The sequence below is a fragment of the Euleptes europaea genome, chromosome 18 (genome assembly GCF_029931775.1).
Source record: "Euleptes europaea isolate rEulEur1 chromosome 18, rEulEur1.hap1, whole genome shotgun sequence".
In the NCBI taxonomy this organism is placed as follows: Eukaryota; Metazoa; Chordata; class Lepidosauria; order Squamata; family Sphaerodactylidae; genus Euleptes; species Euleptes europaea.
The window spans coordinates 30,520,124-30,532,734 of NC_079329.1; the positions used below are offsets into that span (position 1 = coordinate 30,520,124).

Below are 12,611 nucleotides of genomic sequence, written 5' to 3' on the forward strand. Positions count from 1 at the left end.
ACATTTAAGACTATAGAGCATCTGCTGTTCATACATGTCACTTAAAGCTTGGCTTGGCTTCCTTCTTCAACTGCAAAGGCTATGCCTGGAGGGCTGAAATGTTGAAAAGAATGTCCTATAACCAAAGTTAAAAGAAAGGAGAGGGAAAGGGGGGGAAACAGTTTGTTCATCAAAATTTTAAAGATAAAAGGGAAAGCAAAACAGATTTGGCACTGCTCCACATACTTCCATCCAGAATTTGGGCATAACACATAGCCCAAAGATACATACTTCTGCAAAACTGAACTTGGTAACGTCAGTTTTTAATTAGACAAAATAATTATCTTGTTGCAGATATTAAGGCACTGACTTGGCAAAAGATAGGTTTGCTGTGATGGGGGCGGAAATGATACACCCTGTTGACTGTATATAAATGCTGAAAGCCCACCAAATCGACGCACTCTTTCTAGTCAGCTTGCCTTGCTGGGATAGGACAGGTCACACTTCTTGCTCAAACACCATGGCTCTCTCTATGCTCACCTCTGGCTCTTCCCGACAGCTTTCTTCATACAGTCTTGGAGGGGGTGGCGGAGGATCTGTCAGATTATCTAGTGGTGTAGGCTTCAGTGGTGGCTCCAGCTTTGCTGGAGGAAGCCTTGGCGGAGGATACGGAGGTGGCCATGGTGGAGGATACGGAGGTGGCCTTGGTGGAGGATACGGAGGTGGCCATGGTGGAGGATACGGAGGTAGTCTTGGTGGAGGATATGGAGGTGGCCTTGGTGGGGGTAGCAGCTTTGCTGGTGGCTTTGGTGGTGGCTTTGGAGGGGGAGATGGCGGTCTCCTCACTGGCGGTGAGAAGCAAACTATGCAGAATCTCAACGACCGCCTCGCCAACTACCTGGGCAAAGTGCATGCTCTTGAAGAGGCAAACACAGAACTGGAACTCAGAATCAAGGAATGGTATGCAAAGTACAGCACTCCTGACACTGACAGAGACTATAGCAAATATTTCAGAATTATTGAAGACCTTCGGAATCAAGTAAGTAACCTAAATGCTTTTGCCAAATACCCTGATTTCGGTCATCAGATATTACGCTGATGTATAACTGGGTCCATATACAGTTTCATAATTAAGTTATACTTTCTTCTATTTAATAAGGCTGAAGAGTTAATCGGTAACATTTTCGCAGCTCCAGGTAACCATTACTGTCAGAGGTAATAGGAGTAACGCTGCTCCCTGCCAGGGCAGAGTCCCCTTTGGGCCTTTGTAAATCTTTACTGGCAACTGTTGGATCAGAATAAAATAAATTGTCCATCTCTAGACATGCTTCACTGCTTCCACTCATACTGCATACTTAGATCAGTAAAGCAATTAACTGTTAAATAACTGATAATCATACATCTTTTTTAATGAGAGGCAGCAAATCCAAGTGTGAAATTTTGGCAATTACAATCCATGGGTTGACCCTGAAAAGTATTTGAATGGGAGACCTCCAAGGAACACCAGGGTCGTGATGCAGATGCAGGCAATGGCAAACCACCTCGGAATGTCCCTTGCCTTGAAAACCCCACCAGGGGGCGCCATAAGTCGGATGTGACTTGACAGCAAAAATAATATCCATGTAAAATCTGGGCTATAATGGATGATTCTTAATAGGGCTGTCAGATACATAGTTGGATTGGTTGTATCCTAAGTAGGAAAGGTAAGAAATGAACAGATTTGAACAGCACAGCCCTTCAACATTATCTTCTGGAATCTCACCCGGGGGGCCTTTTGTGCTCTGTGTTCAGGCAGATTCCCTCCGAACAGCTATCTCTATTTTGATATCTACACCATCAAAATTCCTGCAGATTTAACTGTGAAATCCTATGCAGAGCTACTCCGTTCTCAGCCTCCTGAAATCAGTCTAAGCCTAGTGAAATCAGTGAAACCACTCTCTGGCCGTTTGTGCTTGGTAATTAGCAGCACATTCCAGACTGAAGTGCCCCACATTTTAAAAAAAAATTTCTTCACACTGAACTGTCATTCCAGACGTCACTGTGAAGCCAGCGCATACCTGCTTTGCATTCCTTTAATGCGACCTTTTGTATTTGCTCTGCCCCCACATCGAAGCATTCACTGAAGGAAGCATGCAGGTTCACAGCCGTAGCTTAGCTATGCAAACGACTACTGCTAATGGCTATGCAAACGAAGGAGAAAGCAAGTGGGGGAGTGGAATTTGTTTGACTTTCTCCTCTTGCATCGGGACCGTGAATAGTCATTTTAAAGGTCGGATTTTAAAAAAGGAGCTTTGAGCGAGCATCAAAATCGACCCTGCATAAATGGCCTCTTTCTCCTCCCAATTCTCAAGTCTAGCAATAGCATTTAAAGGATATTATCTGACTATTAATTTGGTGTAAAATGTCCAGCATGCCAAATGTTGCTGGGGTGGGAAACTATAGAAGATGCTGGTGTTAAAAATGAAGTACATAAAAATGATGCTATAAAGTAAATAAAGAATTTAAAAATATTGAATAAATACAAACCAATGAAGATAATAATAATACTATATTTAGGAATTACCGCAACTACGTTTCATATGTTTGATTATAGATAGCTGCAGCTACTATTGACAATGCCAGAATCGTCTTGCAAGTTGACAACGCTAGACTGGCTGCTGATGATTTCAAACTTAAGTAAGTACCATATTCCTGGCAAGGACAAGGAAATGAAATCTTCATCCATGCACATTTCCTCCTCCAACTTGGCAAGAAGCAAAAACCTAACATGTAATGCCCCTTGATTTTAAATGCATGTGATTTTCAGTCAATATATTCTGCCGTTATAATCCCTGCATTCACTTTACAGGTATGAAAATGAATTGTTCCTACACCAGAGCGTGGTGAGTGACATAAATGGCTTACGGAGAGTCTTGGATGACCTGACCATGAATAGGTCTGACTTAGAGATGCAGATCGAAAGCCTGAGTGAGGAGCTGGCCTACCTCAAGAAGAACCACGAAGAGGTAGGAGTAAACTCTGTTTTAAAGCTCCTTTGCCACTCCTAGGCAAGGAAGAGTAAGAAATTCTTGCCCTTGGAGGGAATGGTTACAGAGTTCCCAACCTAACAAAAAGACAAGTTCTCATCACTCACTCGTCCCAGGGCAGAGCTGAGAAAAGAGGGAAACAGACCACGGCAAGTCATGTTTGGCTTTGAGAATCCCCCAAGACATTTTGCTAGCGACAGAGATATGCTCTGAAACAAAAGAGAAGTTCGCCCTTGGTGGTTTCCAGCACTACTGGGATTCCGTACAAAAGCACGCAGATATACACAACCAGCATTTAGTGGAAGAAAAGAGACACCTTTGTATACCTGCAGAATATTTATTTATTTATTTTCATACTTCTACCCCGCCCTCCCCCAGCCAAGGCCGGGCTCAGGGCGGGTTACAGCATTTAAAAATCTTACAATATGACTATAAAATACATAAAACTATTAAAACCATTCCCTTAGTTATAAAACGATGGCTGCCGTAAGAGTAAAGAGCCCACTGTCGCAGATCATGCCGACCATAACTTAATACCTAAAACCAGGTCGGCTAACCCCCCACAATACATTGATTGTAAGTTAAGAAGAAGGGGGGGAGGGAGTAGGGAGACCAGCACTGATCTCACTTGATCTCACCTGCGGCTGTCCTCAACCATAGGCCCGGTGGAATAGCTCTGTCTTCAGTCCCGCAGGTCCTTGATGTTACTAGGTAGAGCATTCCACCTGGCCCTGGTCGAGGACAGCCGCAGGCTCCTCGGGCCAGGGGATCACTAACAGGTTGTTATCAGCAGAGAGTCATGCTCTTCGGGGGGTATACCAGGAGAGACGGTCCCGAAGATATGAAGGTCCCAGACCGTGTAAGGCTTTAAAGGTTAAAACCAGCACCTTAAACCTGATCCTATGCTCCAGCTGGAGCCAGTGCAGTTGTCGGAGCACTGGCTGTATATGATCTCGGGGCGAGGCCCCAGTAAGGAGCCTCGCCGCCGCATTTCGTACCAGCTTGAGCTTCCAGGTCAGTCTTAAGGGCAGCCCTACGTAGAGCGAGTTACAGTAGTCTAGCCTAGAGGTGACCGTCACATGGATAACCGTGGCTAGATCTGGGCAGGAGCGGTAAGGCACCAGCTGCTGGGCCCGGCGGAGATGGAAAAATGCTGCCTTGACCACGGCTGTGACCTGAGCCTCCATAGGTAAGGAGGCATCAAGGATCACACCCATGCTCTTGACAGCAGGCGCAGGTGTTAATTTTACAGCATCAAGAGCCGGGAGCCGGCACCCCCGTCCCCAAACCGCCCCGGCTGAGCCACAGAACCTCCGTCTTCGCTACCCTTATTCTCACAGCAAGGTTCACTCTCTTAAGTACTGCTCCCTTCTCCATCACTGTTCCACGTTGCCAAATTCTCTTACTGACTTGATCTATTCTTTTATTCTGTAGTAGCTTTTCTGGCACTAGTTTCTAAAGCAGGATGTGTGTTAGTACAGGGCTTCTTAAACTTTTTCCACTCACGACTCCTTTTCACCCCATAAATTTTTATGCGACCCTGGGTATATAGGTATATAAAAGAGGTATACAAATCAAACATTTACTGATAATAAATCATAAAGAAATTTATTTTTTTTAAAAAAAAAATTCACGACCCCCACATTTAGTTATGCGACCCCATATGGGCTTGCGACCCACAGTTTAAGAAGCTTTATGTTAGTAAAGCAACAGTCAATAGTGTACTTGTTTAAAAATTTAAAACCATTGAACTGAACCTCTCGAGTGGTTTTAAAGAAACTGTACCATATTACAGTGAAGTTGCAAAACATTTAGCTGCTCTAAAGCAGTAAAAGATAACCTTGCGCTGAGAAAAGATTACCAAAAGGGGAGGGGCTGTGGCTCAGTGGTAGAACATCTGCTTGGCATGCAGAAGGTCCCAGGTTCAATAACTGGCATCTCCAGTTAAAGGGACTAGGCAGGTAGGTGATGTGAAAGGCCTCTGTCTGAGACCCTGGACAGCCACTGCCGGTCTGAGTAGGCAATACTGACTTTGATGGACCAAGGGTCCTATTCAGTATAAGGCAGCTTTATGTGTTCATAGTTCGGGAAATAGTCTCGCTTTCTTAATTTCTCTGAATATAAAATTTCTCTCAATAAAAAAATAAGAAAAAAACCCAGCAGGTCTCTGGAGAGGCGGCATATAAATTTCCCAAATAAATAAGTGATATCATCACACACACACACAAAAAGATTTAATTGCCCTGTTTCAAATAAAGCCTTATTCTAAAATGATTTTAAATAATTTAAATATGCTACTCAATACAACCGGCATTTACAACTATATAAATACATATTCTGTACAGAAATGTAGGAGTTGCATTTTTACCACTTTTATAGCAAACCTTTATTTTACCCAGTCGAAAGAAAATTCCATAAGGTTAGATGTATCTGCCATCTAGTGGTCAAATAGGAGAATACAGAGATAGGTTTAAACTAAATTCCTCTTCCTCGTATAGCCAACCTACAATTCATAATTAAGCAAGATGGAGTTCAGCTGTTATTGTCCAAAAATGCCATGCATTTATCTTTTTTTGCTCACCACAGTCCTTTCTTCCCAGACTCCTCCACCTGTTCAACTTCTCACAACTTGGAGAGAAGGTAGATCTCTGCCAAATGCAAAAATGTCCCACACAAGGAACAGTTGAGCGCTATATGATTGTGTATGTATAGTATGTATAGAGAGGCAGCATGGTGTAGTGTGGTTATGGTGTTGGGCCAGGATCCAGGAAACCATTTTGAGTTTGGCTCTGCCTCCTGTTGAAGCCATTTTGGAGTGGCGTTCACCACACCCTCCAAAAATCCCAAAGGTGTCCACACGCTCAACAGTGCTGGGGATCCATGAGTTAGATCCTATCCACTTTTCCTATTGATCTCACCCATTCACCTCCTCACTACAGACACTGTCCTGCATGGCTTTTATCCATGCCAGTCCTACAATCCCTGGCATACCTTTTTTGGTGGTCAAAAGGGAAACCTTCTGCCTCTTCTGTCAGCAGAAAAGCAGGTATGGCCCAACACAACAAATCCCTTCTTCTAAGTGAGTAATTTTCTTTCATCAGACTCCGCACTTAGCCGAAGGAAGTCACTGGATACATCCCAAAGGGATTTGCAGGTGGAAGATCCCCTTTTCTCAGTGGATTGTGGTTTTATGGTCCGTACTGTGATAGCCTGTAATAGGAATGCTTAAAATCTATTTGGCTTCTCTTTCTGCAGGAACTGAAGAGCTTCCGAGGGGTGGCTAGTGGCGATGTCAACGTTGAAATGGATGCTGCACCAGGAATTGACCTGACTAAGCTACTGAACGACATGAGAGCCCAGTATGAAGAACTTGCAGACAAGAATCGCAGAGAGGCGGAAGAACAGTTCAACAAACAGGCAAGGAAGCTCCCTAGCCCAAAGCGCACAGGAAACGTTCCATTTTACTAACCCACTAAAATGCTTCTCCGGTTTGGCTGTCCTCGCAGGTTGGAGCTCTGAGGCAAGAGATATCTGCCAATGTGGATCAACTGAGCTCAAGCAAGAGCGAGATCACCGATCTGAAGCGGACTCTGCAGGCACTGGAACTGGAATTGCAGGCCCAACTTGCCATGGTAGGTATATCATGATAAGAGGTCCCATTATTTTAAATGGTAAAGAATAGGGTTGCCAACCTCCAGGTAGTAGTTGGTGATCTCCTGCTATTACAACTGATCTCCAGCCGATAGAGATCAGTTCACCTGGAGAAAATGGCCGCTTTGGCAATTGGACTCTATGGCACTGAAGTCCCTCTCCTCCCCAAACTCCACCTTCCTCAGGCTCTGCCCCAAAAATCTCCAGGTATTTCCCAACCTGGAGCTGGCAACTCTAGTAGAGAAAAAGCTGTGAAAATTATGCTAGTGTAAAGATCTGTTATTTTAGAGGAGGGAAGCAAATCACACAACAGTTTTTGATGTAATGAATTATTTGGCATAACAGCTTGTTTGACAAGTATTCCGGTGTATGACAGGTTGGCAATATGGTTATCTTTCAACATAATCCACATTTTGAAGGCCTTCCAGGAGATGATGTGCCACCATCTCAAATTGTGACACATTGGAGCGTTAGCATCAAGTCAACAGTATCAATTCCTAGTAACCATCATACAAAATAAATGGCCCTGGTCCTAAGAGGAATGAGAGAGGAAAATAAGAAGTTAAGAACAGGGAAGGAACCAAAAGAGACATTTTTAAAGGAGTCACAAGGCAAACCACAACTTTTAATAAACTCTAAATGTGCAATGGAAACTTTATAATGGAAGGATTTCATAAGCTTCGTTTGAATTAAGGTGTTTCTTTTTAAAAATTATTTATTTATTTTGCTGAAACACCTCTTCTTCTGTATTCACTAACTGGTGTTGTACCTTTACCTCTCCTTTCCTCCAACTGTTACATGACAGAAACAATCCCTTGAAGGTACTTTGGCAGAAACAGAACGAAATTACTGCGATCAGCTTGGCCAAATGCAGGGTCAGATCAGTAGCGTAGAGGAACAGCTAATGCAGCTCCGGGCCGAAATGGAGAACCAGAATGTAGAATATCAGCAGCTTCTAGGGATCAAGACACGTCTGGAAAGGGAAATTGAAACCTACCGCCGCCTACTGGATGGAGAAGGAGGGTAAGGATTTCACATGCAACTGAAGAACCAGGGTCATGTCAAGAACAGATTCCTTTAGGGACATAACATTTGTTTGCAACAAAGGATGTTTGCACAAGATTTTGCCCATCAGCTGCAAGAAAAATTATAACAAAGATTTCTGTTCCTATTTAACTAAAGTTAGAGTGGCAGGTAGTAAGCCATACCACTTGTGAACCTTTCTTTTTTTTCCCATCAAGTCACATTTGACTTATGGCAACCCCATAAAGATAAATACAAAATAGAAGACAGAGCATTTCCCATCCTAGTCAGGTCCCCCCAACCTCCTTCCATACCTACATTCATGTCCCATCCATATGATTCATATTATTATTTATTTTTTAAAAAAATTATGTTGCCTTGCCACCCGATCAGGGTCCACAAGGAGGCAAACATGAAAAATTTAACCATTTGAATATTTAAAATTGCAATTAAAATTATAAAATAATTCAATTAAAACACATAACACTAGAAGGAAGGCCAGTAACCGTGATTTGTGGGTATGCCGGACAAAGCAAAAATGTCTTTACCTGCTGGCGAAATACACCAATAGACGGGGTTGGGGGCGCTCAGTTCTGCACGTTTTGCTCCCTCTAGTGGTCGATTTGATATCAAACAGCTTTAAGTCCAGCATATGTCCCTGCAGATTTAACTGCAGGTTTCATGCCAGACTTAAAGCTGTTTGATATCGAATTGACCACTAGAGGGAGCAAAACACGTCTGAACAGGGAACCCCCTCCCCAAAGAAACAGGAACTTAGAAGTGAGGAAAATGAGAAGCAACATACCAAGGGGAGATTGGAACCACACCTACTAGCCCTGCCACCCAAAGTATGGTCTATACCAGTGGCTCCCAAACCTCTCGGGCCACCGCCCCCTTGATTCCACAAATTCAACCCCAGCACCCCCTATCATATCCTATAAAAAGCATTATTCAAAATAGGGGTTTGCAAGACTCACAAAAGAAGATAATAACAATAAAATTTCAAAACAGCAACAATTAATCACACATCTATTCAAGATCAGATTCAAAAACTTTTTAGTTGAAATTTATTCAACAAAACTGATGAACTTGATCCAGTGGTACCAGCTCTTCAAAGTCTGGAAAAAATATTCTGATAGTTCCCAACAAATTTGCCAGCATGGTGCCATAGCTTGATCTATTGTAAATTGGTGAACAACACAGTTGAAGGGGCCCATCTCTCGCGCCCCCTGCTGCCCTCTTACCTCTTAGTGCCCCCCTAGGTAATCCCACCCCCCAGGGGGTGGTACTTCCCACTTTGGGAACCACTGGTCTACACAAAGCACTATACATGTGCATAGCAGGTATACAGCCTGAACAAAGGCAATGCGCAGACCTTCAAATCAACATGTAGACAGAGTGCATACAGATAGACAGATGTAGACAGATAAGAGTGCAGTGTTTGCAGACACACTGACTCTAACAGGAGTTCAAAACCATACATGGAGATCAGTAGCAAGGCCAGTGGGCAGAATCCTTATCTTCCCCCCACCCCCAGCAAATTTGGAATATCTGCATAGGGTTATAAATGATCCTGCCTAGCCCAATCTCATCAGCTCTCAGAAGCTAAACAGGGTTGGCTCAGGTTAGTACTTGGATGGGAGACCACCAAGGAAGTCTAGGGTTGCTAAGCAGAGGCAGGCAATGGCAGACCACCTCTGAACGTCTCTTGCCTTGAAAACCCTACAGGGGCACCATAAGTCATCTGCAATGGGATGGCAAAAAAAAGTGATCCCCATTAACTTGATTTTTAAAAGTCAGAAGCAATCTGGACAGATTGTCATATTACCTTAAACACATCAGTACAACCATTCTACAACTGCTTACTTAAAAGCAAAGAACAGCACTACGTGTTTTGAAACTATGCAAGTTTTTTTTCCCCCTCCAACAATAGTTTTGGATCGGGAGCTTCCGGATCTGCAAGCTACAGTTCCACGGTTTCAGGAGGCTCTGGCAAAGGTAAATATATATACTATATACAGAGAACATTTTGGCTAATTGCTTCATATCAGTGTTGAAACTCAGCATCCGCCCAGACCACCTCCCTGTTCACTGAGTCACATGCACACATGCCACAGTGTCCAGCCGACAGGCCTCTGCTTCTGCCCGTTTCCCTCTTACCCACAGTATGCTGCCACTAGTAGTCCTGGGTGCAGAATGACACTTTCCTGTTCCCCCTTTCTTTTTGATCCAGCTTTTCCCCAACTCTATGGGCCAAGCTAGACATTATGGTGGGCACGGATTGAACCCGAAGCCACTGATGCCCTTTTAGAGAAAATTCTGGCCATTCAAAAAAGGTCTATGGCACAGGGGGACCATGAGACTTCCCCCCCCCACACACACACACACTTTTCAAGTACTGAAACAATCTCAGGGGGCTGTTTCTGCACTTGAACAGGCACAGGGCAGGCACAAGGTGTTCTGGTCCTTTTTTTTCACAGCATGTATTAAAGGGCCAAAATCTTCTCTAAAATGGTATCAGTGGCTTTGGCTGGACCCATGACCGCTCTAGTTTGACTCTATGTCAAGTTTGACTCTATGTCTAGTTTGACTCTATGTGTAGAAACATTCTTTCACAGAACTAGAGTTTCCAAGATATCCTGATGAAATGAAATTATTCCGAAACTATGTTTAAGGTTCTTTAAGAGATGTGCCTTGTCCTGACCTGGATGGCCCAGGCTAGCCTGATCTCCTCAGATCTCAGAAGCTAAGCAGGGTTGGCCCTTAGTATTTGGATGGGAGACCATCAAGGAATACCAGGGTTGCTATGCAAAGGAAGGCACTGGCAAACCACCTCTGTTAGTCTCTTGCCATGAAAACCCCAAAAAGGGGTCGCCATAAGTCGGCTGCGACTTGACGGCACTTTACACACACACACACACACACACACACAAGAGATATGCCTTGAATTTCACCACCTACTATTTCTTCACAACTCAGGCATATCAGCTGACTATTTGTACCCTATGTTCAACTTTAAAATCACTGGAAGAATCTGATTTTTGCGAACTTTAAATTGCCTGGTTTTTTTAAGTGACACTGTAAACATTTTAGCTAATTTGAATTTCAGTTCATCTTCAACATTGCATTTCCCCCCCAGCAAATTATCTAGGAGCGTAAAAATGCTTCACATGGTGCCTAAAAGTTAACAGGCTTGACACCATGCAAATAATTTACTAGCCTTACAGGGCACAACTAGTTGTAACGTGGCAAGATCCAGCCCTGGTCCTGAAGATACCTAAAGCAGCAGGAGTGGCAGGATGAACCCACACTTTTCTCCCAGAAACTGTTACTCATTAGCAACTTCATTAATTTATTTACAGTGCAATCCTAAACAGAGTTCCACCCTTCTAAGTCCAGTGATCTTGTTAGGGCTGCATTGTATCTGCATTTTTTTTTAAATCTCACCCTTCCTCCAGTTAGCTCAGGGCAACATATATGGTTCTCCCTTCCTCCATTTTGCCTGCCCAACAACCCTGTGAGGTAGGTTAGACTTGGGCCAAGCAAGCAGGGTCCTCATTTGGATCAGGACCATGATAGGGGGAGGGGCTTCAGCCCCTCCATGAAGTTTTCCTGACCTGAAATGGCTTGGGGAACATTGGAAAGCCACACATCTACTGATGGAATTCATGCGCAGTACCCCAATGAGGCAAATAGCATCTCCAGGCCATTTTGGATGGGGGTGGGGTGAGACTAAAGACCTGTCTTGCCGTGTCCCATGGTTCTGATACAAATCAGAGCTCAGTGCCCCCACCCCTGGAAATTCAGCTCCTTGCACCTGAAGCGTGACTGTTTAAGTCAAGTCAGGTGGGAGGATAAAAGTCATAACATGTAGTTTGAGTATCACGGCAAGCAGGGCTTTGCACCAGGATCTCCTGTTGGGGGTTATTTTCAATCATAGAGAAAACTGGGTGCTGAGTAGCAGTTTCAGGGGGAAAGCAAAGGCGGACAAATCTGGCTCCCTCTCCAATATACCCCTGGTGTACTTTTAAAAACCCACCCCACTTTATAGAAAACTGGAAGCAAGCTAAAACCTGAATCTGCCACGATCATAATTCGTTAGGCCCTCTCAGTGCTGACGTTTAACAATAGTCTGCTCCTGTAAGAACAAAGTAAAATGTATATAATGGAAGAAATGACGGTCATCTTATGGTACTACTTTTTTTCTTTTTTTCATTTACAGAGTCCACGAAAACCAGAATGGTTAAGACAATTGTAGAAGAAGTGGTTGATGGCAGGGTCGTCTCATCCCAGGTCAAAACAGTTGAAGAGAAACCAACTAAATAAACATTAGGAGAGTGCGAAAATGTCCTTCCTTTTAATACATGTCCCAGCAAAGAAACCCGCCTTAGGAACTTCAAGAACTATGCAAGAGTTTTTGAAAGCCTTTTTCTTGACTTCTGTCTCTTCTTCCCACGTTTCTTTAAGCAGAGCTCAAAACTGCATTCTGAAATTCTGATCTCCTGTAGCTGGAATAGTTCAATAAACCTTTTTACTATTTGCATATTACAAGTGCTCGCTGTATTCAGTGACCTCCTCCCCACACAGCCACAATGATTTCTAAGATGCCTTACCTACTATGACTACATTTAGCTCCAAGAGAAAGTATTGGCCAGTACTAAAAAGGCAGAATGTGTTTAACAGCGAGCAGCAGATACCCATGGCAAACCCTTCGCACAGGACCCTATCTGTGCAAGCGGGCACATCAAGGGTTGCCAACTCTGGGTTGGGACTCCACTGATTCCTGATTTAGGGTTGTAGAGTGTAAAGGTTGTGGTATGGGGAAGGGGCCATGGTTCAGTGGTAGAGCATCTGCTTGAAAAACCTCAACCTGAGACCCTGGAGAGCTTAGGGAAGGGGCCGTGGCTCAGTGATAGAGCATCTGCTTGGCAC

At 43.8% G+C, this 12,611-nt stretch overlaps 1 protein-coding gene across 1 annotated transcript; it reads left to right on the forward strand.

Moving 5' to 3' along the window:
• Positions 1-430: 430 nt before the first annotated feature.
• On the forward strand, positions 431-12,224 carry LOC130490962 (keratin, type I cytoskeletal 24-like). The gene is made up of 8 exons (XM_056864775.1): positions 431-1,018; positions 2,573-2,655; positions 2,828-2,984; positions 6,261-6,422; positions 6,512-6,637; positions 7,462-7,679; positions 9,613-9,677; positions 11,902-12,224. The coding sequence occupies exons 1-8, from the start codon at positions 500-502 to the stop codon at positions 12,003-12,005; spliced, it is 1,434 nt and encodes a 477-aa protein (XP_056720753.1). The 5' UTR covers positions 431-499; the 3' UTR covers positions 12,006-12,224.
• Positions 12,225-12,611: the final 387 nt, after the last annotated feature.

Coding starts and splice junctions, on each gene's coding strand:
- LOC130490962 (XM_056864775.1), top strand. CDS start 500: ATGGCTCTCTCTATGCTCACCTCTGGCTCTTCCCGACAGCTTTCTTCA. Junction 2,985..6,260: donor TCAAGAAGAACCACGAAGAG/GTAGGAGTAAAC, acceptor CTCTTTCTGCAG/GAACTGAAGAGCTTCCGAGG. Junction 7,680..9,612: donor CTACTGGATGGAGAAGGAGG/GTAAGGATTTCA, acceptor CTCCAACAATAG/TTTTGGATCGGGAGCTTCCG.